We start from the raw sequence: 25,034 nt of genomic DNA on the forward strand, positions 1-25,034 counted from the left end.
CAGAAAGCCACTGAACACGTTAGGTTGCCTGGTTGCGTTCGGTCCGAAAGTCCACACCTCAGGAGGGGAGAAGCCCGTGACATGACCGACCTCGTAGGCAAGAGCAGTCCCTGGGCTCGGGCACGCATGAGCGCCCTCCCTTGGTTCAAGGGGGCTAATCTCGGGTTTTCCCCAGGCTGCCCCTGGTGGGAGTTTCTAGCTACCTAGAGTCCGTTGCTAGGGTGGTTGCCAAGGGGGTAGAGTTGAGTGGTCCAAGGTCCTCTTAGAAATTCCTTTCCTGGCCTTTGTTCCTATTCCCTCGGGGGGTCCAGCCTGCTCTGGGCCTCCTAATGTGGGTTAATTTTGACCAGACCTTGGGTCCCGTGCCCTCAGGTGGTCTTTTGGTGGCCATGAAGCTATTGTTGACTTCCTCGGAGTTCCATTGCCATGGCGATGCTTCCCCCATCCACATGTCTGCCTCAGTTCTGTGGGTTAAGAAATGCAGTTAATACTGGCTTGTGGTTATCAAACTTGGGCACCGTCACAAGGAACGAAGGAAACGCCAAAACCTCCTTCGCTCCCCTTTGGCGCAATTTTTTTTCTTTTTGGGTCGCACCTGGTGATGCACAGGATTTACTCCTGGGTCTGCACTCAGGAATCAGTCCTGGCAGTGCTCAGGGGACCATATGGGATGCTGGGAATCGAACCTGGGTCGGCCACGTGCAAGGCAAACGCCCTACCCACTGTGCTATCGCTCTCCAGCCCCCCTTTGGCGCAGTCTTGCTGGGCCCTTTTCCCTGGCACTTCTCAGCCCATAGAAAAAAGTGTGCCTGTTGCTTGCCTTAGCTTCTGTGTGTAACCCCGGGCCTCTCACACACATACATACGCACACATGCACACACAAGACCAGCCATCACTGCTGAGTCGCCTCCCAGCTAGTCAGTGTCTGGACGGGAAGGTGGTCAGTGGCACTCACAGTGCACAGGGACGATTTCTGGCTCCTGAATGTGTTTGGGGGTGGGTGTGATGCCAGGGAGGGCGTGAGGGTCAGCTGCCCGCAGGGCAAGTACCTGTCCCCTCTGCCCTCTGGCCCTGAATCTGCTGTTGTTTGTTTGTCTGTTTGGGATTGAGTTTTTGTGCAGGAATGACACTTGGTGGGCTCAGGGGGCTGTGCGGGAGGCTGGGGGTCGCACTCGGGGTGGCGAGTCTCAGACTGGCAGCTCTCTGGGCTCCGGAAGCTGCTGTGGTCGCTCCCGTGAGACAGACTCTCTCCTCTGCTCTTCAGAGATTTATCCCTGAGAACGAGTGCGCCTCAGAAGGCCCCACAGTGGGCTCGACAGTCAGGGCCCGGTAGTGGCCGCGGCAGCGTCTGACCACCTGACCATGAGTCTGCTGAGGCCCAGCGGGCTGAAGGCCCCCACCAAGATCCTCAAGCATGGGAGCTGGGCCCTGAAGGCGCCCTCGGCCGGTAAGTGCGCTCAGCCCGGGCCAGGGGAGACTCATTTCCACCCGGGAACCCCCTCCCGAGTCCTCGCCCGGGAAGGGCTCCCTGAGCTGTAGGCACGTTCATGGCTCTGGGGACAGCTCTCACACACGAGTCTCACGTTCTGTGACTTTTGTGTCACGGCAACTGGTGACAGCTGAGGCGACCAACACGCTCCCTCCTAACTGCTAGCCCCCTCGCCCGGGCTTGGGGACAGGCTGAGGGAGGTGGACTCACCTGGACTAAAGGGCCTCATTGCCGGCCGTAGCCACAGTACAGTGGGGAGGGCAACCGGCACCCCATGTGACTCTCCAGCCTCAACCTCACATGAGTGACCCTGAGCGCAGAGCCAGAAATAGGCCCTGCGGACTGGCTGGAGTGCTCCCCCCCTAAAAGAAAAAGAAGATGGGCCAGTGGACACAGCAGAAATAAGACACTGGGTTGGAGCTTTCGCCTGGCTTGGTCCGTAGCATCACGGGGTGTGTCCAAAGATTTCCCCTCAGCTGCCCAAATATGACTGTGGCCTGGGATGCTGCAGTAGGTAGGCACGTCCCCTTCACGGCGGGCCCGGCCAGGCTTCACCACAAGCAGCCCCCGGCATTGGCTGGGAGTAGTCCCAAGCACTGCTGGGTGTGGCCACCCCCAACCACACTTTAACTGGACCTGGACAGGCCCTTCCTGACCCTTCTGACCCTTCTGACCCTTTCTGCTGTTCCAGCGGCTGCTCCCGTTGAGAAGTCCGTGCCTGGGGAGAAAACCCCCAGCGCCCCCTCCTCGGAGACGCAGGAGGAGTTTGTGGACGACTTCCAGGTCGGGGAACGAGTCTGGGTGAAGGGGAACAAGCCTGGATTCATCCAGTTCCTCGGGGAGACCCAGTTTGCCCCTGGTCAGTGGGCCGGGATCGTCTTGGACGAGCCCATCGGCAAGAACGACGGCTCGGTGGCGGGTGTGCGCTACTTCCAGTGCGAGCCGCTGAAGGGCATCTTCATCCGGCCGTCCAAGCTGAGCAGGAGCTGGCAGGCCGACGATGAGACCAACGGCCTGCAGCCAGCGCCTGCTGCCCAGGCCACACCGCCCCTGTCGGCCGCCCCGGCCCCTGCGGCCGCCCCGAAGGCACCCCAGCCCTCCGCGAAGGAGGCACCGGCCACCCCTCACATCAGCAACCTGACCAGGACGGCCAGCGAGTCCATCTCCAACCTCTCGGAGGCTGGCTCCCTCAAGAACGGGGAGCAGGAGCTGAAGCTCGGGGACCGGGTGCTGGTGAGTGCCGAGGGCAGCGGTCGCGGGTGGGTGTCCATTCGCCTGTCTGGTCCATCAGCTTTCCCAGACTCGCGGTTTGGGTGGAAGCACGAGCAGCCAGGACACCTGGTCCTGCAGTTTCCAGCGTGATGGATGCGTGCGGGGATGCTGCCAGTTTTACCAGTTTAGCCAAAACAGGGTGGAGGGGTCATGCCGTGGGGAGGCCGTGTGCTTTGGATGCCTCTGACCCGGGGTTTAAGTCTTGGTCCCATGTACAGTCCCCCAAGCACATCCCGGAGTGATCCCTGAGCACCAAGCCAGAAGTAAGCCCTGAGCACTCTGACTGTGACTCAAAAAACAAACCAACGAACAAAGTTGGAAATCGGTTCCATTGCTCTGGTTTGTGATGTTTGTGTTTGGGGCGTCACAGGGCTCACCCCGAGCCGCTCCAGGCCATTCCGTGCGCAAGCCCTGAGCCGTCTCTCCAGACGTGTGTGGTTTGGTGTTTGGGCCACACCTGGCCATGCTCAGGGCTTCCTCCTGGTGCTGAACTCAGGGATCTGGTAGGGCTCAGGGGACCATCTGGGGTGTCGGGGATGGACCCTGGGTAGGCCACGGGTAGGGACCCGTCTCCGGAACATTCTCAGGAGTATGTTTTGCTGTCTTGGTTGCTCGATCTTCAGACTCAGCACCTGCTCTTGGGTTTCTCTGAGCAGCTCCTGGAAGGCCTTCGGTGGGGGCGAGGGGGCACCCTTTGTAAGATGAGTTTCTGGTGGGGGTCACCAGGTCCCTGCACATGGCATCCTCAGTCCACCCCAAGCCCATTCCTCTGCACAGCTCCCCTAAGCAGAGGCGCTTGGCTGTAGACAACTGTTCTCCCCCAGCAGAAGCACTCAATAACGCTTTCAGAACCTGTGGGAAGCGGCCGGGAAAAGTCACCTCGGGGACGTCTGAGGCGGGCGGCTCTGACCAGACAGACTGGGGGCTGGCCCGGAGCCAGTGGCTTCCCGGGGACCACAGGGATGGCCATCGCCAGGCCGGTGTCAGAGCTGTGGAGGCCGGAGAGGAGAGCTGTGCAGGCGCAGGGTGGCCCTCGGAGGGTCCTGGAGGGTCACGGTCAGGGTTCAGGGATGGCCAAAGAGTAACACGGGGAGGGAATTGGAGCTGGAGGAGACTCACGGTTTAAAGACTGTTTGGGGGGCTGGAGCAGTAGTACAGCAGAGAGGGCGTTTGCCTTGCACTCAGCAAACTGGGTTCCCCGGTACCCCAAAGGGTCCCCTAAGCATCGCAGGAATGATTCCTGAATGCAGAGCCACGACTCACCCCTCAGCATCGCCAGGTGTGACCCAAAGACCCAAAGAAGAAAAAAGACTTTTTTTTTTTAACTTGCATTCACAACCGTCCACACCCGGACATAGGGACACTAGTGTCGTTGGAACAAGGGAGCGGGGACACTGCCACTGGCTCTGCGGTGAATAACTCTGATCAGTTATTCATTTATTGGTGGTGGTGCTCAGGGCTGAGTCCTGGCCCTGTGCTCAGGGACCACATCCGGGCAGGTGTGTGCAAGGCCAACGCCCTGCCCGCTGTGCTGTTCCATCGCTCCATACCTCAGCTCGAGCACGCCTTTCAAAATGAAGTTTTTGAGGGTTTTTTTGGGGGACCACAACCAGCATAATGGCTGTTTTCTGAAAGAAGAAGGGGGAAAAAAGAAAACCCAAACACTTTCTTTGGTCTTTTTCCTAATTCAAGGAAGGTTTGCTTGGCGCTCCACGGCCTAACGCAGCCGTGGTCAGGAGGCCGTGGCGAGTGGGGGCTGGCCTCGGGGCACTGAGGCGAAGCTCCCGTGCAGGGCTGGCGCCCTCCCGGCTCTCCAAAGGGCCTCCTGCCCTTTGCCCCATTCTTCCCTGCACACAGGAAGTCCAGGTTCTGCGCCAGCTGGCCCCGATGTTTACGTGACTGACCTCGGAGGAGCCCTTCGGAGGCTCTGAGACGGCTGTTCCAGCCTTAGGCCTGTGGAAGGCGGTCCCCTGCCCCTGGCACTCCCTGTCAGTGGCAGTGGACAGACTGCCCCCATGCTTGTGCTACTTTGGTCCTCTCTGGAGACTCAGGGACCCTCAGTGGGCTCACTGGAAATGCCCAGCTCTGACCTCAAGTCCCGTCTGTGCTCGCAAGTAGGCAGGGGTCGCAGAGCGGGACAGTCAGTCTTATGGTGTCTCAGAGCGGGAGGTCACTCTGTCCGTCCTGTGGCGTCTCAGAGCCCAACCGTGAAGAGCTTCTCCGGGCTGATGTGCGGTGGTTCTCCTGACCTTGGGAGATCACTTCCCTTCTCTCCAGCTGAGCTCTGACAGAATGTTCTGGAGACAGGCTTGCGGCAGTTTTGGGCAGATGATATTTCCAGGATATGAAGTCAGGGTCTTGAGAGACGTGACTGGCTTCCAGCTGTGCTGTTCCAGGAGGCTGTTTCCGGGTCAGGGACGGCATGTTCTGTGCCAAATTCTTCGCCGATGAACTTTGCAGCCTCTTCTCAGCCCAGGGCCGCCACCCCAGCCACCTGTCTCTTGTTCTTTTATTCCTTGTCACACTCACAGTGCCCAGGGCCCACGCCTGGCCACGGAGGCTGTGCCAGGGCCTTTGCACATGGCACTTCAGGACTCACAGAGACAGTCCTGGGTGACGCTGCTACCCCTCGTGCTGCGAGTGACCCCCGAGCACGTGAACCCAGTCCTGCCCCAGACCCGAAAAAAGAAAACCGCGCTCTCAGGCATTATTAGTTGAGGTCTCTCTCTCTCTCTCTCTCTCTCTCTCTCTCTCTCTCTCTCTCTCTCTCTCTCTCTCTCTCTCTCCCCCCCCCTTTCTGTTTTGACTTTTTGGTTTTGGGGCCACTCCTGGCAGTGCTTATGGGTCACTCAGGCTTTGCACTCAGGAATCAGTCTTGGCGGGCTAGGGGGACCATCTTGGGTGCTGAAGATTGAACCCAGGGTGGCCACACACAAAGCCAGTGCCCTTCCCCCGGTGCTCTGGCCCTTTTTGTCAGCATTCCCGTCGGTGTCCAGCGCTGTGATTCTGTTTTGCTCTGCGTCCCGGGGGCCAAGCATCAAGCCAAGGCATAGTGAAGGAGAACTGGAAAATCGAACTCCGCTAAGATATGAGAACAGTCATTTTCCTCTAGCTGGTTTCTGGCTTAATTGTTCTCCAGCGGTGGGGTTGCCACGGCTCTGCTCCCACACCCACGGGGCAGCGACCCCCTCGCCACACCAGGTGGCTGGCCTGGGTCAGAGATTCCCAGGGGTGTGGTCAGCCAGGCCACCGGTGTAAGCGAGTGGGTGTGAACGCCGCTGCCTTGCATGGACACTGAGCAGCAGCGTCTGCTCACCCTGTAGGGGTTGCAGGGGGAAATGGCACCTTGACCTTTGGGGTTTCTTCCGGAAATCCCTACTCTGAAGCCAGAATGTTCCTTCGCGGGGGTGGGGGCGCTTTGCGCAGTCCAGAGTGCCTGACCCGCGTCCCTCTGGCAGGTGGGAGGCGTGGAGGCCGGTGTGGTGCGCTTCCTCGGGGAGACGGACTTCGCCAAGGGGGATTGGTGCGGCGTGGAGCTGGACAAGCCGCTGGGCAAGAACGATGGCGCCGTGGCCGGAACGAGGTGGGTCCTCCTGCCCCCCCCAGACAGCCTGGGGCAATGCACGGTGCCCGGGAGGCGCTGAGGAGACTGCAGGCCACTTCACTTGGTTCTTAGGCGGGGCCACTTCCGGTGGCACTCGGGGACCCTGCAGGGATGTGGGGACAGCCTGGGGCTCCCACATGCAGCTGTGCTTGCCCGCAGGAACCCCCGGGCCTGCTGTCGCCCTTCAGATGCCGGGGAGGCTGCTTGGAATCGCCCTTGGTTTGCGCGGTGGGGGTGGGAGGCGTGCGAGGGAGTGTGTGTGTGAATGTATGAATGTGTGTGCTTCGGAGTGTGGATATGTATGTAGGAGGGTGTGTGTATGTGAGCGTGTGAGTGTGGGGCTGTGAATGTTGGTGAGGGCATGAGCATGTGAGTGTTGTTGGGGGTGTGAGCATGTTTGTGAGGGAATGAGAGCGTGTCATTGTTGGTTTGAGAGCGTGCAAGTGTTGGTTGGGTGTGCGTGTGTGTGACTGGGGCTGTGGGAGTGTGGGAGTGTTTGTTGGGGTTTGAGTGTAAGTGTGTTTTTTTTGGGGTGTGAGTGTGAGTGTGAGTGTGGGACGTTGGGATTGTGGGAGTGTTGGTTGGGGTGTGAGTGTGTGGGAGCGTGGGAATATCGGTTGGGGTGTGAGTGTGTATGTTAGTTGGGGTGTGAGTGTGTGAGTGTGGGGCTGTGGGAGTGTTGGTTGGTGTGTGAGTGTGTAGGAGTGTGGGAATATCGGTTGGGGTGTGAGTGTGTGTGTTAGTTGGGATGTGAGTGTGTGAGTGTGGGGCTGTGGGAGTGTTGGTTGGGGTGTGAGTGTGTAGGAGTGCGGGAATATCGGTTGGGGTGTGAGTGTGTGTGTTAGTTGGGGTGTGAGTGTGTGAGTGTGGGGCTGTGGGAGGGTATGAGTGCTTGATGGGGAGTGAGTGTGTGTGAGTTTGGGGCTGTGGAAATGTGGGTGTGTTTGTTGTGCTCTGAGTGTGTGTATGTTGGGGTGGGAGTGTGAGAGTGTGGGAGTGTTGGTTGGGGTGTGAGTGTGTGTGTTTCTTGGGGTGAGTGTGGGAGTGTTTATTGGGGTGAGAGTGTTTGGGAGTGTTGGTTGGGGTGTAAGTGTGTGTTAGTTGGGGTTTGAGTATGTGTGAGTGTGGGGCTGTGGGAGGGTATGAGTGTTTGTTGGGGAGTGAGTGTGTGTGAGTGTGGGGCTCTGGAAATGTGGGAGTGTTTGTTGGGGTGTGAGTGTGTGTATTTGTTGGGGTGGAAGTGTGAGAGTGTGGGAGTATTGTTTGCGATGTCAGTGTGTGTGTTTCTTGGGGTGAGTCTGGGAGTGTTTGTTGGGGTGTGAGTGTGTGTTGGTTGGGGTGTGAGTGTGTGGGAGTGTTGGTTGTGTGTGAATGGGTGTTTCTAGGGGAGTGAGTGTGTGCGAGTGTGGGGCGGCTGTGAGCATGTGGGAGTGTTTGTTGGGGTGTGAGTGTGTGTGTGTGTTGGGGTTTGAGTTTGTGGGAGTGTGGGAGTGTTGGTTTGGGTGTGAATGTGAGTGTTTGTTTTGGTGGAAGTGTGAGAGTGTGGGAGTGTTGGTTGCGATGTGAGTGTGTGTGTTTCTTCGGGTGAGTCTGGGAGTGTTTGTTGGGGAGTGAGTGTATGTGAGTGTGGGGCTGTGGAAATGTGGGAGTGTTGGTTGGGGTGTGAGTGTGTTTGTTGGGGTGAGTGGGAGTGTGAGAGTGTGGGAGTGTTTGTTGGGGTGTGAGTGTGTGTGAGTGTGGGGCTGTGGAAATGTGGGAGTCTTGGTTGGGGTGTGAGTGTGAGTGTGTGTTGGTTGGCGTGAGTGTGTGGGAGTGTTGGTTGGGGTGTGTGAGTGTGTGTGTTTGTTGGGGAGTGAGTGTATGTGAGTGTGGGGCTGTGGAAATGTGGGAGTGTTGGTTGGGGTGTGAGTGTGTTTGTTGGGGTGAGTGGGAGTGTGAGAGTGTGGGAGAGTTGGTTGGGGTGTGACTGTGTGGGAGTGTGGGGCTGTGGGAGCGTGTTAGTTTGTGGGGGTGTGAGACTGTGGGACTCAGTGGACTCCGCGGTCGGCGCCTGTCTCTCTTGCCAAAGGTGTCTTTTGTCCCCCCCTCCTCGTTGTCCGCAGGTACTTCCAGTGTCAGCCCAAGTACGGCTTGTTTGCTCCCATTCACAAAGTCACCAAGATCGGCTTCCCCTCCACGACGCCGGCCAAGGCCAAGGCGGCCCCCGCGAGGCGTGTGATGGCCACCACCCCCGCCAGCCTGAAGCGCCGCCCGTCGGCCTCCTCGCTCAGCTCCGTGAGCTCCGTGGCCTCATCCGTGAGCAGCAGGCCCAGCCACACGGAACTAGTAAGCAGCCCCCTCCCCCGCCCTGTGCGATACTCAGGCCCCCACAGACTCCCAGGCCCCAGGGGCGAGAGGCGGAACAGGACCGGGTGGGCTGGGCAGCTCCGGGGGGCAGGCGAGTGGCTTCCCAGCCACCACCGGTGACAGGAGCAGGGATGGGCCTTTCCTCCGGTGCTCAGGGCTCCTCTCCGGCCCCAGGCTGCCATAGCGATGAAGTGGGGAAGCTGAAGGGGGCGTCGGAGGGTCAGAGCGGGACCCAGGGACTCTGGGGAACGCTTGGCACTTGGCGTTGCTTGTTTGCTCTCTCCGTCCCTCCCTGCTCCCTCCTGTCCCTCTGCACCCCTGTCGACACAGAGGGGCCTCGACTTCTGTCCATTGCGGGGCCGCAAGTCAAAGCTGGGGCCTCGTGGCTTCTCCCCTCACATCTCTCTGAGTCCTAAACACTAAAGTGTGTCCGACTGTGCAAGGGTGTCCTGAGATATTGTCCACAGGGAAACGGGCCCACGATGGAGACGTGTCCCGGGGGGCTGGCTTTGCTGGGGGCTGCGCTTCCTGCCGCCCCCTCTGCTCCCTGCATTGACCCTCGATGCGGAAGAGGAGGGAGTGAGTGTGTGTGCAACGGAAGATACAAAACAGGTGACACGGAAACGGGAGCCAGGAGGCCGCGCGCCGTGGGCACAGGCCTGGGGCCAGTCCTGTCTTGCTCGACCACCACCAGGTTTCCCTGCCCTGCCTCCATCCTCACTTCCGACTCCTCCTTCCCCTCGCCTCGCCATTTAGGAGGGGAGCAGACTCAGAAGCCCCTCTCCTTCCCTCGCGAGCCAGCCCATTTGTGGAATTTGGTTTTGTTTCTCTGCTTGACTGTGGGCCACACCCTGCAGTGCTTGAAGGGGCCGTTTGCAGTGCGGGGGTTGAGCCGGGGCCTCCCACATCCGAGCAAGAGCCCCACGCCTGAGCCGTATCTCCAGCCTCCCCCCGCTGTCTTGCTTTGTTCTGTTCTGGGGTCACACCTGGCAGAGCCCAGGGCTTTCTCCCGCCTCTGTGCTCGGGATTATTCCTGGCGGGCCTCCGGGATTGAGCCTGGGCAGCGCTGGGGCTTCGCTCTCCAGCTCTTTGGCCCCTGCCTTGCATATCTTTACGCAGGGTGGAGCTCTCTCCTACACTGCACATCACCGTTAGCACATATGACAGGAATATAGAATGAGTCTGTGTGGCTTCATGGAAGTATACCTCCACAACGTAATTCCATACGTGCACACACAAGCGTTCACACACACACAGGCACTCATACATGTACACGTAGTGCATACCGTATATACACAGGCTGATGGGTGTATACACACAGGCACATACCTGCATAGACAGAACGCGCGCACGCACACAGGTGTGTGTAGACATGCCCACAGGAACGTACGTGCACGCATACATACATGCACACAGGTCCGTGCGTGCCCTGGGGGAGCCTCCCGGTTCGCGTGTTGGCTGAGTTGCTCTTCTGAGGTACCAGGCTCCCACAGAGGGTCCGGCCTTGCTGGCATGGAGCCTGGGGCCTCACACACCATGCGCAGGGCAGAGGCTTTGGCATCAACATCCTGAGTTCAGCTCGTGGCCCCGACCTTGCCCAGCCCCTCAGCACCGCCTCCCCCCATACCAGGGGTGCTGCTTTCTCCCTGCTCCGGCGCCTGAACCTCGCAGTCTGGTCTCCACGGTTGGCTGAAAGAAGCCGTTCGCTCCCGTGCTCGTTTCCTCAGGGAGCTGTCTCGGGCCCAGGAAGCGCGTGCGTCCAGCCGGCCCCACCCGCTCAGGCCAGGAGGCTCGGGGAACACCGCCGCCCACCTTTCCTAGTTTATTTTTGCTCTTTGGTTTTGGGGCTCACCTGGCAGTGCTCAGGGACTCCAGGCGTGGTGCTTGGGGGCTGCTCCCGGTGGAGGGGGTTTGAGCCCAGGTCTTGGTGGAGACCCCCAAGGCTGTCAAGCTCTTCCCAGCCACCCCTTGAAATCAGAGTTGACTGCAGTTCCCGGCAGCACTGCACATGGCTGGGCCGGAGAGCTCGTGTGCTCCTAGAAATTTTATTTATTTATTATTTGGTTTTGGGGCCACACTCAGGGGTGCTCAGGGCTTATTCCTGGCTCTCTGCTCTTGGGGTCACTCCTGACAGTGCTGGATCTTGAACCTCTGAAAGCACCTTCCACCCCCCAAAAAAGAAATCTCTTTGGCCCTGGGGAGAGCATTTAATCTGACCAATATACTTTAAGTGTATTGGGGAGTCACGGCCAGATCCTTACGCAGAGGCAAGGATGACCCGCTCCCCGGACAGAACCAGGTAGCTCGAGAGTTCGCAGCAGGCAAAGCAGCAGTGGACAGCCTGGGCCCTGCTGGGCCCGTCAGTCAGCAGGCAATTGGCAGCAGCTCAGATGATGCAGGGAAGCGGCAAGAGCAGGGCGATGGGTCAGGCGTGGCCGGGCAGAAGGAGCGGACGTCCTCGGCCACCCCCGCCCCAGCGCCCGCCACCGTGTGCCTGAAGAATGAAGACCAGGTCCCGCTGTGTCCCCGCCTGCAGGGGCCATTGTGCCGCAAGGAAACTGGTCTGCAGAGCGACCATGAGTGACCACGAGCCCAGGACAGAACGGACAGGACCCCCGGTCCCCGCGGCCCTCCAGCCCACTCCCCTCCCCTCCTCACTGTCTTTGCCTCTTCTCTCCTTCCCTTTGTGCTTGGTCTTCCCCTGAGCTGCCCTTGCTGTCCTGCTCGCTGGGCGTGAACCCTCACACATGCTCACCCACCACTTGTTCCTTTTTTTCCTGGATTTTGGCCCACACCCCAGCAATGCTCAGGACTTCCTCCGGGCTCTGCACTCAGGACTCACTCCTGGTGGGCTCGGGACCCTATGGGGTGGGTACCTGGGATCCAGTTCGGGCAGCGGCGTGCAAGGCCAGCGCCTTCCCCGCAACTTTACCATTCTAGCCTCTCATCCCCCCTTTCGAAGGCAGATGGCACAGGGGTCTTTTATGGGGTCACACCCAGTGACCCTCAGGGGCACGGGGCCATTCCCAGAGACAAGAGTCTCTGGTTACTGCTATTCAGGCCTGGGGCGTGTGCTGGGGAGAGCGAGGTGAGCTGAAAGGAAGAGGAAGAGAGAAGGGCCAGGCTGCCCTGGGAGACCCTGACGGACCTGCAAGGCTGAAGATGCTGGAGCCGGCCTCAAGCTCATGCCAAGGGCTCAGCCTTAAGGAAGCTCAGGCCAGAGCGGGCTGTGGAGGGGGCTGCCTCCGGCTCTGCAGAAGAGTCTCTGGATTCCCACGAGGCCCGAGGTCAGTGGAGCCCAGGTCCCGTCCAAGGACCTTCGGGAAGGTTTCAAGACGCTTCTGCTGAGAGTCGCTGGCCCATATGCACGGATGCAGCGCTGCTCCATCTGCTTTGCTGAGGATAGCCGTGTGCATGCCCGCGTCCGCCACCCCCACCCCCTTCACGTCTCTTTTTCCTTTGCAGTTGCCAGAAACCTCCTCTCGCTATGCCTGCAAGATCTCCAGCACAACCGCCCTCCAGGAGGCGCTGAAGGAGAAGCAGCAGCACATTGAGCAGCTGCTGGCCGAGCGAGACCTGGAGCGGGTGGAGGTGGCCAAGGCCACGAGCCATGTGGGGGAGATAGAGCAGGAGCTGGCCCTGGCTGGGACGGGCACGACCAGGTGACGTCTGTGCAGACGGCAGTGCCGGGGCCAAGAGACGCTTGCGGCAAATGCTGGGCGCGACCTTGGTGCAGGCGGTGCAGGGAGAGGCCGTGGGTCCCCGTCTGCCGTCGTTGCGGTGGCATCCGGCGCGTGGTTTGATCGCATGTACCTTCTGCTCACCCCGTGGGGGTTCAGGGAGCGCCGAGTTATCCCCGCTGGTGCTTTCGTGGTGTGGTTCCCCCCCGGCCTTCCAGAAACGCTGCAGCTTAGGTGGGAGACGTGTTCAGCATGCCGCGGTGGCAGGTGGCGGTGCCAGCCCACAGAGGGCTGTCGGGGGCGGGCGAGGACACTCACGCGCAGTTGCCTCCACAGCACGTCCTGGAGCTGGAGGCCAAGATGGACGAGCTGCGGGCCATGCTGGAAGCGACCGACTGGGAGAAGGTGGAGCTGCTGAACCAGCTGGAGGAGGAGAAGAGGTGAGGCCGTGCCAGGAGCTGGGGGGCTGCCTCGGGTGGGGTGCTCCTGGCCTTCCAGGGCTGTGAGAACCACAAACTAGCGGGTGCCCAGTCCTGAGAGTGGCCTCATTGGGGGGGGATGGGGGGAGCTCACTGGAGCCCAGCCACCCCCGGCCCTCCCTACTGTGTCCACGTGGCCTGGTGTTCAGGAGACCTGTGCTGGGTGGCCGGGAACTGTCGTATCCCAGTGGGGCCCTGTGGGAGTCCCTGGGGTTAATCCTGGGCGGGAGGAAACCCGCAGCACCCATGGGGCACGGCAGCAGACAGGCAGGGCTCAGGCCAGGCTGCAGACAGACGGACACGGGGTGCCGGCCAAGACGGTCTTCTCAGATGGGCTCCCGGCAGTGTGGTGCCCAGGGGCACTGCCAGTGCCCGGCTCAGCCCCTCAGCTCCACATGCCGAACTCGCCACGTCCCCTGGGAGCCCCTCCTGCCCCCCCGCCCTGGCCCCGAGTCATTTGCTGCTTCTCCCCCAGGGGCTCAGTTGTTGTCCCGATGCGGGGACAGGCGCTGGCTGGGAGGGACTGGCACGCGCACCTGGTCAGTCTCTAACCACCTCTGTTAGCTGCGAGGCAGAAAAGGCTGATATGACAGTGCGCCTGGCATTGGCTCGACAGAGCTTCCTCCTGTAGCCTGCGGGTACCACCCAGTGCTCACAGCCGAGGGGACTCGCTGACTTTGTTTTTTTTCTTTTTGGGTCAATCCAGCGATGCTCCCTGCCTCGGCACTCAGGAATTACTCCTGGCATTGCCCAGGGGACCATAATGGGATGCTGGGAATTGAACCCGGGACGGCCACGTGCCAAGACAAATGCCCTGCCCGCTGTACTCTCGCTCTGGCCCTCGCTGACTCTCTCAGCCCTCCTGTGTGTGGAGGCGGGGGCTGGGTCAGGCGTGCATCTACAGGATGGTGGCCCTCAAGGGGGGCAGCAGTGACGCCCCTCACAACTCTCCCTCTCCCCCACAGGAAAGTGGAGGACCTCCAGTTCCGAGTCGAAGAGGAGTCCATCACCAAGGGCGACCTGGAGGTAAAGCCCGGGCAGGTCCCAGAGGCTTGCAGGGTGCAGGCAAGGATGCGGGGTGGCCTGGCCGACCCCGCCGGGACCACTTCTGCTGGAGACTCCGAATCAGACAGGGATACCAGGGGTCATGCACCTGGCAGGGCCCGGCGGAGGCACCTCTGCTCCTTGGGGCCGGAGGCTGCTGTTGATGAGCGTTTTCCTCTCGTTCTGACAGTTGGGTCTACGCCTTTGCCTCAGCTTTGATTTTCAGTCGAGCAGCACAAATCAAATCCTTTAGAACCCCAGTTTATTGGAAGGTATTCCTTAAAACAAGAAAAAGCAAACAGTCAGTTTGCAAAAGAATAATTTCTATTTCTGCTTCTTTTCCTTCCTGTTTTAAGTTCATGGAAATTTTGTTTTCCCACCAGAAGGAGGTGAAGGCCCTGCAGGCGGCCTCCGAGAAGCTCGCCAAGGAGAACGAGGGGCTGAGAACTAAGCTGGACCATGCCAACGAGGAGAACACAGACGTGATCGCCCCGTGGAAGTCCAAGCTGGAGACGGCCATCGCCCCGCACCAACAGGCCATGGGCGAGCCGAAGGCGTCCGTGAGCCGGGGCGTGGGCGCCGAGGCGGCCGAGCTGGCCGAGCTCAAGATGCAGATGGAGAGGCTGCAGTTCGAGTACCAGCAGGAGGTAGAGAACTCGAAGGCCCAGCAGGTGGCTGAGCGTGCAGCGCACGCCTTTGAGCTGCAGACGCTCAGGTCGCGGCTGGTCAGGACAGCCCAGGAGCAGAAGAACAGCCTGGAGGCCGCGCGGGCCAAGCTCGACCAGACCGAGGACCAGCACCTGGTGGAGATGGAGGACGCCCTGAACAAGCTGCAGGAGGCGGAGACGAAGGTAACGCACCTGGAGGGGTTGCGGGCCATGTGTAGGCAGCAAGCCCAGGCCCTGGCCGACGCCACGGCGCAGCTGGAGGCCACCCAGCAGAAGCTCTTGCAGCTCGATGGGCTCCGAAAGGCCAGTTCCGAGGTCAATTGGGAATGGAGAAGCTCAGGCAGCAGCTCCAGGTGGCTGAGCAGCAGATTCAGGAGTTAGAGAATGCAAAGCGGGCCGAGAGTGGCAGGTTGGTACCCGGGTGCCCTCGCCCACTTCCACGCTCGCTCCCTGCATGCTGTGTGTCTGTCTGCTCGCCGCCGTGTTCCGGCTTGGTGCTGACAGGTCTCCCGGTCACGTCCCGTGCGGTTCCCTCTGATGGGACTGAGAACGTGTCGGCACGATTCTGGGACTGTCATTGGTCCCCAGCACCCAGATGCCGTGCAAGCCTTGGCCCCGGCTAATCGGGCCCGTCTGGGGTCTTTCTGAAACTGAGAACTCTTCACAAGGCCAGTGAGAAAACAAGATAGGAGCCCCCAAAGCAAACCTCTGCCCCCCCCTTAGGCCCCCTGCGTACTCGCCGAGTCCGCCCAGACCCTTGGGCTCAAGTCTGGCCGCAGGGTTCTTTCCCTGACCTTGCTGACCACCTGCTCGTGTGACTGGCTTTGCCAACCTCTCCCCGAGGCGCCTCAGTTTCCAGCTGGTGCTCAATGCCTCTGAGCCTCTGAGCTCCCTCAGGGCTGGTGACGTGGCCCATCTTGGTATTTCTCATTGCCGGCCCCTCCCTGCCTGCAGCACAAGCCCCTGCCCAGCCCTGCAGAGATTTCATCCCTTTCAGCCTCTAAGGGGTGCTTGGGCCAAGTCCGCCTTCCAGCATGGCCTCCTGCTGGCCACGGACATGGACTCTCATGGTAGCCCTGACCCTGGGGAAGGACAAGACAGTGAGATCTGGGCCAAGCCGAGGAAGCTGCAGTTCTCACCCAGGAGCCCCTTGGAAAAATGCCCTTTAACTCCTATAGGATTGTGGTGGCAGGACGCACCCTCCCAGCCGCCCCCCACCGACCCCCATGGCGCTGTGCGCTTTGTTGAAGAAACTTCTCTGTTGGCCAAGATGGAAGGGCTGTGGGATTTGTAGACAGGACTGACAGACATAACAGAAGGACCCAGAGACCCCCGGGAGTTCCTCTCAGGACTCAGGACTCCTTAGCTGACATTCCAGAAACAAACAGAATCAATTCCTAGGACACAGCAGGGCATAGTTGAACCACTTGTTCGCATCAAGGTGTAACAAACGTCACGTTCTGCTGTCTAGTGGATTAGAGGTTCTTCAATTTAAATTTCATATTGAAACCCCTCAAACTTTTAAAGTCACAGACAAGAAACTACAAGAAAGTAAATCTTGGGGGCCAGAGTGATAGTACAGTGGGAAGGGCATTTGCCTTGCACACGGCCTACGTGAGTTCGATCTCCAGCATCCCATAGGGTCACTGTCATTGTCACTGTCCTCCCTTTGTTCATCAATTAGCTCAAGCGGGCCAAAAAAAAAAAAAAGATAACATTTTCTTCCCTCCCTTCCCTCCCTTTCCCTTTCTTCCCTGTTTCCTCCCTCCCTCCTTCGTATCCTTAGCCTCCCTCCTCCCTTGCTTACGTCCTTCTTCCTCGCCAAGCCATGCTCTCGGCTCTGGGGTCCTCCCGCCCAGCAGTAGTGGGTCTTTCAGCTTGTGGACCGATCTCAGGCTCGCCCAGTGGTGCTGCAGTTCCAACTCGGGCCTGGTGTGTACTCCAGCCCTTTGTGCCGTCTCCCCGCCCCTGGAAAGTCAGTCTTTCTCATAGGCTTTCTTATTTTCTGGTCACTCCAAATGTAGGTCTAGAAAACGCCTCTGTTTGAGCCGTTTTCAGTAACCACTAGACAGTCATCACCAGAACTGACGGCGCCAAGGCCTTGGCTTTGAGAACTTCAGGCAATCGCACTCACCTCACGCCTCTGTTTTTCGGGGTTGTGTTGGGTCATGGGCTTCTCATACGTGCTTTCTGTTTTGTTTTCCCCTTCCTGTTCCTGTTCGTCCGCTTGGTCCATTCACTCCATCCTTGTCTCTCTGGTAGGCCGAGAGCCTGGCCGAGGAGCTGCAGGGGAAGGAGCTAGCGCTTCGTAGTCTTCAGGAGAACTTGAACGAAGTCAGTCGAGTGAAGGAGGCTTTGGAGAAAGAGCTTCGGAGTTTGGTGAGTACCAGGGGAGTCGGACGCTGATCTTTACATTGCTGAGGGCAAAGCGAAGCCTCCTCAGGCGAGCTCGGCCCTATCGCCTCTGAGGCTCACATTGTGTGTGTGTATGTGCTGGTGAGCAGAGTCGCCGTGTGTGTGCGGGTATGTTTGTGTGTTTGTGTGTTTGTGTGCACTGTATGCGTTGTGTGTGTGTGTGCGCGCGTGTGTGCTGGGGGCAGGCAGGGGGCCCACAGCTGATGGTGGCCCCCGGCTCCCCGCAGGGGGAGAAAGTGGACGTGAGCCGCAGCCAGTCCCAGGCTCTGCAGGCCGAGCACGCCAAGTCCACCACGGAGAGCCAGGCGCAGCACGAGGAGGCGCTGCAGGCCCTGCAGAAGCTGCTGCTGCAGGCGGAGGAGAAGCTGCAGGCGGTGCAGGCGGAGAACGGGAGCCTGCTGCGGGAGGTGGCCGAGCTGAAGACGCAAGCCGACAAGGCCAAGGTGTGTGGGCGCAGGGCCGCCGTCTCGGGGTCGGGCTCTGTTGGGGGCCTCGGCCTGCAGCCTCAGACACTTCCTCCGTCCGTCGGCGCCTGTGAGAGCCAGAAGGGGGTTGCTCCCGGGGTGCCCGGCAGAGCACATAGAAGCCCAGGGACCCCAGCTTGGGTTGTCTGTTTTGTTTTTAGCTTGCTCAGTAAGTTCAGGCCTTCGTGTTTTCACTTGACTGCTCAAAGGCATTTTTTCATGTATCAAAGAAATGTTAAGGTTCGAAGCTCAGTGGGGAGAAATAAAGCGGCTGGAACTAGCGCAGTGAGAGGGCACTTGCTGTGCACGTGACCCACCGGGGGATCCCCAGCATCCCCCATGGTCCCCCAAGCACCCAGGAGGAAGCCGTGACCTCTGCCGGGTGTGAACCCCAAAACAAGAAGGAAAATAATGTACACACACATATATGTGTGTACATACATAACATGTACATATGTGTACATCTTTATATCCATATAATAAGTGTATTTTAATTCATATGTACATATTTTGATACATTTTCAGTTTTACACGCTTGGTCCCATGTATAGTTTATACATATATGTGTATGCCTATACATATATGTGCTTGTATGTATATGTGTGTGTATACATATCTATAAGCCAGTGGAAAGAAAACGGAACCGAGCTTACATCAGAGGAAACCAGGGCTGCTGAGCGGCGGCCATGGCCCGCGTGTGTGTTGGTGCCCGGCCTCTTTCCACCACGCACCAGAGCCAGGGCTACGTCTCCTCTCTGGACCACCTGCACGGCCCAGTTCTGTGGCCAGCAGCCTCGTGTGCATGCTCAGGTCAGTCCCATTCCAGTAACCTGACCGTCAGCGGTCAGCTGCCCAGCGCACGCCAGTAGCCTGCTGCGGCTCATGGCTGCTGAGCTGGACAGAGAAGATAGCCCTTGCTGCAGAAAGTTCTGGAAAGTACATGGCGGTTAAACTATGGTGTGCATTGAGACTCAGAAACGAAGACGCACAACCCGTTGCTGACGGGCAGGGAGAGCAGGTGAGGGAGACTCTGGCCCGTGTGCGGCCACTCCTCCTGGAGCCCCTGGGCCCCTCCCAAATTTCTGCAAACACTGCCCTCCCATTGTTCATCGATTTGCTCGAGCGGGCCCACTAATGTCTCCATTTTGAGACTTGTTGTTACTGTGTTTGGCAAGCAAAACCTGTTGGCTTCAGTCTCCAAAGCTTGGTGGATTAGTCTGGATTTTCTATAAAGTGTAAAACTTTTGGGACTAAGTCCATTTCCTGTCTCTGTTTGTCCCTGTGAAAATCGTTTTGCAAGCAATGGTTGCTTTTCCCTTCCCCTCCTGCACAAAGTTCAACAACAAAATACTTTTTGTAGTTCTTTGAATTGTACTGGAAACTAGTTTTTTAATGCATCCCTTCTATGACAGAGTGATGGATTTTGTAATGGAATAATTGAAGTGGGGGGAAAAATCTTATGCCCCAATGTCAAGATCCAACTGTACTTAAAACTTCCGGGGAGCTGTCAGGAATAATTTCAGACGGCATTTCAAAAATAAAATGGCTGATAGTAGAATGGGTAGTGCTGCCTTGTACTTGGCCAACCCGGGTTGATCCCCAGCATCCCGTATGGTCCTCCGGCCCTGCCAGCAGTGATCCCTGAGCACAGAACCCTGAGCGAGACCCGAACACCACCAGGTGTGGGGCCCCCATCCACAAAATAGGCAGGTAGATATGTTGACCCTGTGAAGTTAACTGTGTTTGAGCCTCTCCATCCTGCGAGTGTGTGTGTGTGTGCGTGTGTGTGCGTTTGTGTGCGCGCACGTGTTTGTGTGCTTGTGTGTGCATGCACGTATGCACGCGTGTGCAGGTAAGACTACTCTGCCATTTTCATTTCTGGTGTTTAGGCCACATTAAGTGCTTGGCTTGCTTGTGCCTGCTTGATCTCATTCTTGTTTCCGTTCTTCCCCGCTTTTGTTTCTGTAGTCATTAACTTCCCTAATAACATCAGAGGAAATTGAGCTGATGTCGGAGGATCTCAGGGCCCTGAGGTCAGAGAATCAATTGCTGGCGAAGGAGAAGCTCTCTCTGAAGTCAGAGAGAGAGTCATTGCTATTGAAGTTGAAGGAAGCGGAGGCCAAAAACTCTTCGCTGCGGGAAGAGCAGAGGAAACTCTGGCTGTTGAACCAAGCCATACGCTGCGACAAGGAGAAGGTCATCGAGGCCAGGCGGGCCGCAGAGAAGCTCTGGCAGGAGGAGCAGCTCGGCCGAGAAGCCCTCGAGGCGGAGAAAGAGAAAGTGCTGGAAGAAGCCAGGGCGGTGCAGGAGGAGCTCCAGAGGGTGGGCGCGGAGAACGACGCCCTGCAGGTCGCCAAGGTGGGGCTGCAGGCCCTGGTGGAGGAGCTGCAGATGAGCAAGAGCAGCCTGGTGGCTGAGTGTAAGAAGGGCCTGGAGGAGAGGGGCCAGCTGGAGGAGCATGTCAAGAAGCTGGTTCTGGAGAACCTATCCCTGGCCAAGGACAAGGACAACATCATCCAGAAGCTGCAGTGCTCCTATCATGAGCTGGCTTGGGATCAGAAGTCGCTGGTGCAAGAGATCGAGGAGCTCACGGCCGAGAAAGAGTCGGCCCTCGAGAAGCAGTTGGAGCTCGACAGCCTGTGCGTGGCCCTGAAGCTGGAGCGTGACGGCCTGGCTCAGAGGAACAAGGAGCTGCAGCTCGAGAAGGACCTGCTGCGCCAGGAGCAGGAGAAGCTGGGCGCCAGCCTGGAGGCGGCGCTACAGGCCAAGGAGCTGCTGGGCACCGAGGCCAGCTGCCTGCGCACGCAGCTGGACGAGGCCACCAAGACCGTGCACAAGGCCGAGCTGGAGGTGCTGCAGCAGGAGCTCCAGGGGCTGGCGGCCAGCCAGGGCGCCCTCGAGGCGGCGCTGCAGGAGGCCAGGGACGCAGCCCGCAGCCTGGAGAAGACACACGCCAGCGTGCTGCAGGCCAAGGAGGCGCTTGACGCCGAGCGGCAGGAGGAGCGCCTGCGGGAGAAGGAGCAGCTGGCCGGCAGTTACTTCCTCCTCCAGAAGGAGGTCAGTCGGCTGGCCCAGACCAGCAGCCACGTCTCGGCCAACCTCCTGGAGGCCCAGAAGGAGAACCGCATGCTGAAGAAGGACAAGATCAGGCTCACCTTCAAGATCAGAGAGCTCAAGACGCTGCAGTCTTTTACGGTAAAGTGGAGCAGGCCCGACCCCCGTTGGCCCCGGGCACCCCCTTTTAGCGGTTAAGAGGATTGCTCTTTGTCGGCACAAGGAGAGGTGCACCCCCACGGAACCCGTGTGTCACGGGCTGTTTGCTGCGGGCGCAGGGACAGCTCGTCACCACGTGCCTGGTGACCTCTAGGACAAGGCATAAGCTGTGAATAAAACCGAGAAAGGACAGTATGTTCATTTCCGGGGGGAGTTCTCACGGAAGATTGCACTGTGGCTCTTCAAGACGTAAGGGAAGGCATGAGAGAGGCACTAAGTTGTAAAGCAAAGCATTGTCTTCCGGGGGGACTTTGAGCGGTTGCCCTGAGTCTGCTCACTTGGGACTCGGGGGTGCCCTGTGCCACCAGCAGTGTGCCCGGTGCAGGGCAGCCTGGACTCGAGGGTGCCTGGTGCCGGGCAGGTGTTCTCTCTTCCCACCTCACTCAGGGTTTACCTTTCTCCCATTCCCACACCTGTGCTCACTGCTCACATCTCCTCTCCTTCCCCCCCGCCCCCACGCTTTCCACCCAGGCCTGCTTAGCTGTCCGCTCATGTCATTTTTATTCTGTGTGAGGAATGGAGGCTCTTGGGAGCCCTGGGCTGTTTCTGGGTGTCAGTCTTGCTGCTGAGCGGCTCAGACGTGAGTCCCCGCAGGATGAACCGGCGGCCAGCGGGGCCGGAGCCACTGTGGCAGGTGTGGGTGGTTTGTGGGGCATTTCGCGCTGTGTTGTGCCACTGTTGCCAACCCCTCCCTGCCCCCCCCCCCCCCCGGCCTGGCTCAACGAGGTTTCTCTCTCCAGGCTGTGCAGACAGCGGAAGATGCCAGGCATTTTATGCAGCAACTGTCCCAGGAGAAGACAGAGACCCTGGCCTCCCTGGAGGACACCAGGAACACCAATGCAAACTTGCAGAATGAGGTGGGTGATGGTGGTGACCAGGGCGTGTAGGCCCGGCCTCAGCCTTGAGAGAAACTATATCCTGGGCCAGAGCGATAGCACAGCGGGGAGGGCGTTTGACTTACACACGCCAGACCCAGGTTCAATCCCCGGCATCCTATCTGGTCCCCTGAGCACTGCCAGGAGTAATTGGTCCCTGGTTCTCGCATGGGACAGGAGGGGAAGTGTACCCCTGCATGACCCCTGTATGACCCCTGGGGAGGTGCTGCGCGGAGTGACCACACAGAATCTGGGGGACATGGGGCGGCCTGGCGAGATCACTGAACAGCTGACCACTCCCAGACTGCTCGGCGGAGCAAGGAGCCCGGCAGGGACTGGACGCCCCAGTTAGCTCGCCCAGAGCCTGGGCCGGGACAGGAAGAGAAGCCACATGTGTTGACATACGCAGCATTTCAAGGCTCTTTGATGACCGTGAGAAGGCGAGCCAGTGCCCTCTGACCACACAGCCCCACTTTCCCGGGCTCGAGTGACTGCTGACGGCCTGGGCTGCTCCTCCCTCGCCAGGAGTGATCCCTGAGCACAGAGCCAGGGCATAGTCCCCACCGCACCAAACAAACCAAACTGACGACCCACAAAGGTTATAGATGAGCATGTATACATACACAGACATGTACATATGTATATATGCGTGTATGCTTCAAAAGAGTCGGGGAATACCTACCATTTAAAATATCCGAGAGTGGGGCCGGAGCTACAGCACAGCAGGTAGGGTGTTTGCCTTGCACGTGGCCAAGCCAGGTTCCATCTCCGGCATCCCATATGGTCCCTGAGTGCAGAGCCAGGAGTCACTCCTGAGCAACGATGGGTTGTAACCCAAAAGCCCCCCCCCCCCAAATGAATTGATTAATCACAATAAAAGAAGCCAAAAAGAAGGAAGCTGAGGAAGAAGGGGCGGTGCTCACCTGGCGCGCGTGAGAACCAGGGGCTGGGCACACGCTGCCGGAACCCCATCCCCACATGCTCCCAGCACAAGAGGTGATGCTTACGGAGTGAAAGGCCCCATGGACAAGGACACATCCCTTCAGTCAAGGGGTCACGTCCTTGCCAGAGCCGAGAAGCCAGACCCCTCCACAGCCCTTACTCCTGCTGCTCTCCCAGAACCTGGGCTTCGGGCTCCCATAAAATTGGCAAATCTTCACTTTGCCAGAGTCGAACACCACTTTGGAGGGCCTCCTTCCCATCAGGAAGGTCCGGTCGCAAACGGAAACGTCCACCAACATGTGGCTGTCCCGGCCACGTTGTGCATGCTCTGGGCGCAGAGCTGGGGAGTCTGGTCCTCTGGGCCGCCTTCCTGCTTCTTGCTCCTGTCGAGGGAGACAGCTGGGTGGGGTCTTCTGGGGTGTGCACACTTGGCTGCAGACCCCAGTGCCCGCACCTACCATCACCAGGCTTGCGTCTGGCCTGCGGCAGGAGTCAGCCTTGGGGCCTCCTTGATGTCTCTCCTTCCCAAACCCCCTTCCATCCCACCTGGCCTGCAACACTTTATAATTTGAATCCTCTCCAAGGAAGGGGACCATCTGGGTCCCAGTGCCCTGTGGAGTTCCCGCACACCCTCACTTCCTGCACTTCTGTACTTAACAGCCGTTGTCCTGGACAGCACATGTGGGCTGAAGTGAACTTTGCATGTGGGCTGTGGAGGTGGACCCTGCATGGGCTTGTTGGGAACTGAACATTTCCATGTTTTTTTGTGTTTGTTTTCTTCACCTGGAGGAAGAGAGATCTGTGTTTCTTGGCTCCAGTGTGGGAGGGCCTGGGCACTCTCAGAGACTCCTCATCAGAACTTGCCCCGAGGGAGAAAAAGAATCAGTCAGCTTTATGGTTTTCTTTCTTCTTTCTTTGGGGGCCACACCTGGCGATACTCCGGGCTTCCTCCTGGCTCTGCACTCAGGAATCACTCCTGGCTGCTCTCCAGTGGCCCCTATGGGATGCCAGGGATCAAACCTGGGTTGGCTGCGTGCGAGGCAAGCACCTTTCCCGCTGTGCTATCACTCAGACCCAAACCTGCCAGTTTTTAAGTGAAACATGAATGTTTGTGCCTATAGTCATGCTTACCTTTGTAAAGTGGGATTCCCCCCCCCCCGCCCCGTGGATTTTAAAGAAGTGAGTCTGTCTTTGTAGGAGAGGGAAGGCCCTCTTGACTCCCTGCTCTGAGAGGAACCGAGGGGGCCCAGCATGTCCTCCTGGGGTCTTCCCTGGGGCACCCGGGAGCTTGCGCTCAGGAAGGGAAAGGGGAGCTCTGGCTGCCTCCAACCCTGGGGCGGGGACTGGAAGCGGGGCCCAGCCTCCTCTGTGGCGGGCTCCGATGGCTCCCGCAGATGGCTCACCGTCTCACGCTCTCCTTTAACACAGATCGATTTCCTGAATTCCGTGATCGTGGACCTCCAAAGAAAGAATCAGGACCTCAAGATGAAAGTGGAGATGATATCCGAGGTGGCTCTCGACGGGAACGGGGACGACTCAACAATTACGACGACAACTTCGGCCCGGCCACCCCATTCTCTGCACTGTGCAGCAATCACCAGCACTTGAAGGATGACATAACCAGCTATTTGTGAAACACCTAGAATAACCATTTTACTGTCTTTACGAGGTTTACATTTTTCACTGTGGTTTTAGATGAATGTATGATGAGAAATTCAACATTACTAATTTTGGATTTTCTTACCACAGAAAGATTGAATGAAGGACCTCAACCATCAGAAGTTTATCATCCAGTTTCAATCTATTTTTCTTTATTTGAATGTTTTCTAGTTCTGTCAAAAGTGATAATGTACCATCCAGGCTACATGTATAATAAGAACTTCTATAATTATATGTATGATTTTGATGTATTTTCCTCTGGAGATTATCAGCTGTCTGACAAGTGAAAGATCTGGATCCATTGAAATTTTTAGTAATGACCATTATTGAAATTGTTTCACAAACTATGTAAAGCAGTATTAAAATTTGAGCAAGCAAGTGTTCTATATCTACTTTAATAAAATTATTTATTTTTTGCCAGTGATAACTGATTATTCTCAGGTTTCTTTAGAAAAGATTTTTGGCTAGCAGTGAAGAACTATAGAGTCAAATGAGTCAAACAGTTTCTACAATGGAATTCTGATACACCAATTTCTTTTTGTTTCTTTATGTTTGTGCCACCCCTGGTGATGTCTTAGGGCTTATTCATGGCTCTGCACTCAGGAATCACTCCTGACAGTGCTTGGGCAGACTATATGGAATTACAGGGATTGAAGCCAGATTGGCCAAAGCAAATGCCCTACCAGCTGCCCTATTGCTCTGGGCCTGTAAACCATTTTCTTAAAAGCGTTTATCTTGGGCTAAAGAGATAGTGCAGTGAGTAGGGTACTTGCATGTGGCTGATCTGGGTTCAATGGCAGGAATCCCATCCAGTCATCTGTGTC

At 58.1% G+C, this 25,034-nt stretch overlaps 1 protein-coding gene across 1 annotated transcript; it reads left to right on the plus strand.

Moving 5' to 3' along the window:
- The first annotated feature begins 1,362 nt into the window (after nucleotides 1–1,362).
- LOC130033264 (CAP-Gly domain-containing linker protein 1-like) lies at nucleotides 1,363–24,209 on the plus strand. The gene is given in 13 exon segments (XM_056124883.1): nucleotides 1,363–1,447; nucleotides 2,181–2,722; nucleotides 6,220–6,344; nucleotides 8,468–8,690; nucleotides 12,177–12,354; nucleotides 12,357–12,373; nucleotides 12,728–12,831; nucleotides 13,836–13,893; nucleotides 14,301–14,892; nucleotides 14,895–14,995; nucleotides 16,845–16,961; nucleotides 21,475–21,591; nucleotides 23,980–24,209. Coding segments are annotated over 13 exon segments (2,439 nt in total). The 3' UTR covers nucleotides 24,160–24,209.
- The last annotated feature ends 825 nt before the right edge of the window (nucleotides 24,210–25,034 follow it).

This window comes from Sorex fumeus, unplaced genomic scaffold, assembly GCF_029834395.1.
Source record: "Sorex fumeus unplaced genomic scaffold, SorFum_2.1 ptg000052l, whole genome shotgun sequence".
Lineage (NCBI taxonomy): Eukaryota > Metazoa > Chordata > Mammalia > Eulipotyphla > Soricidae > Sorex > Sorex fumeus.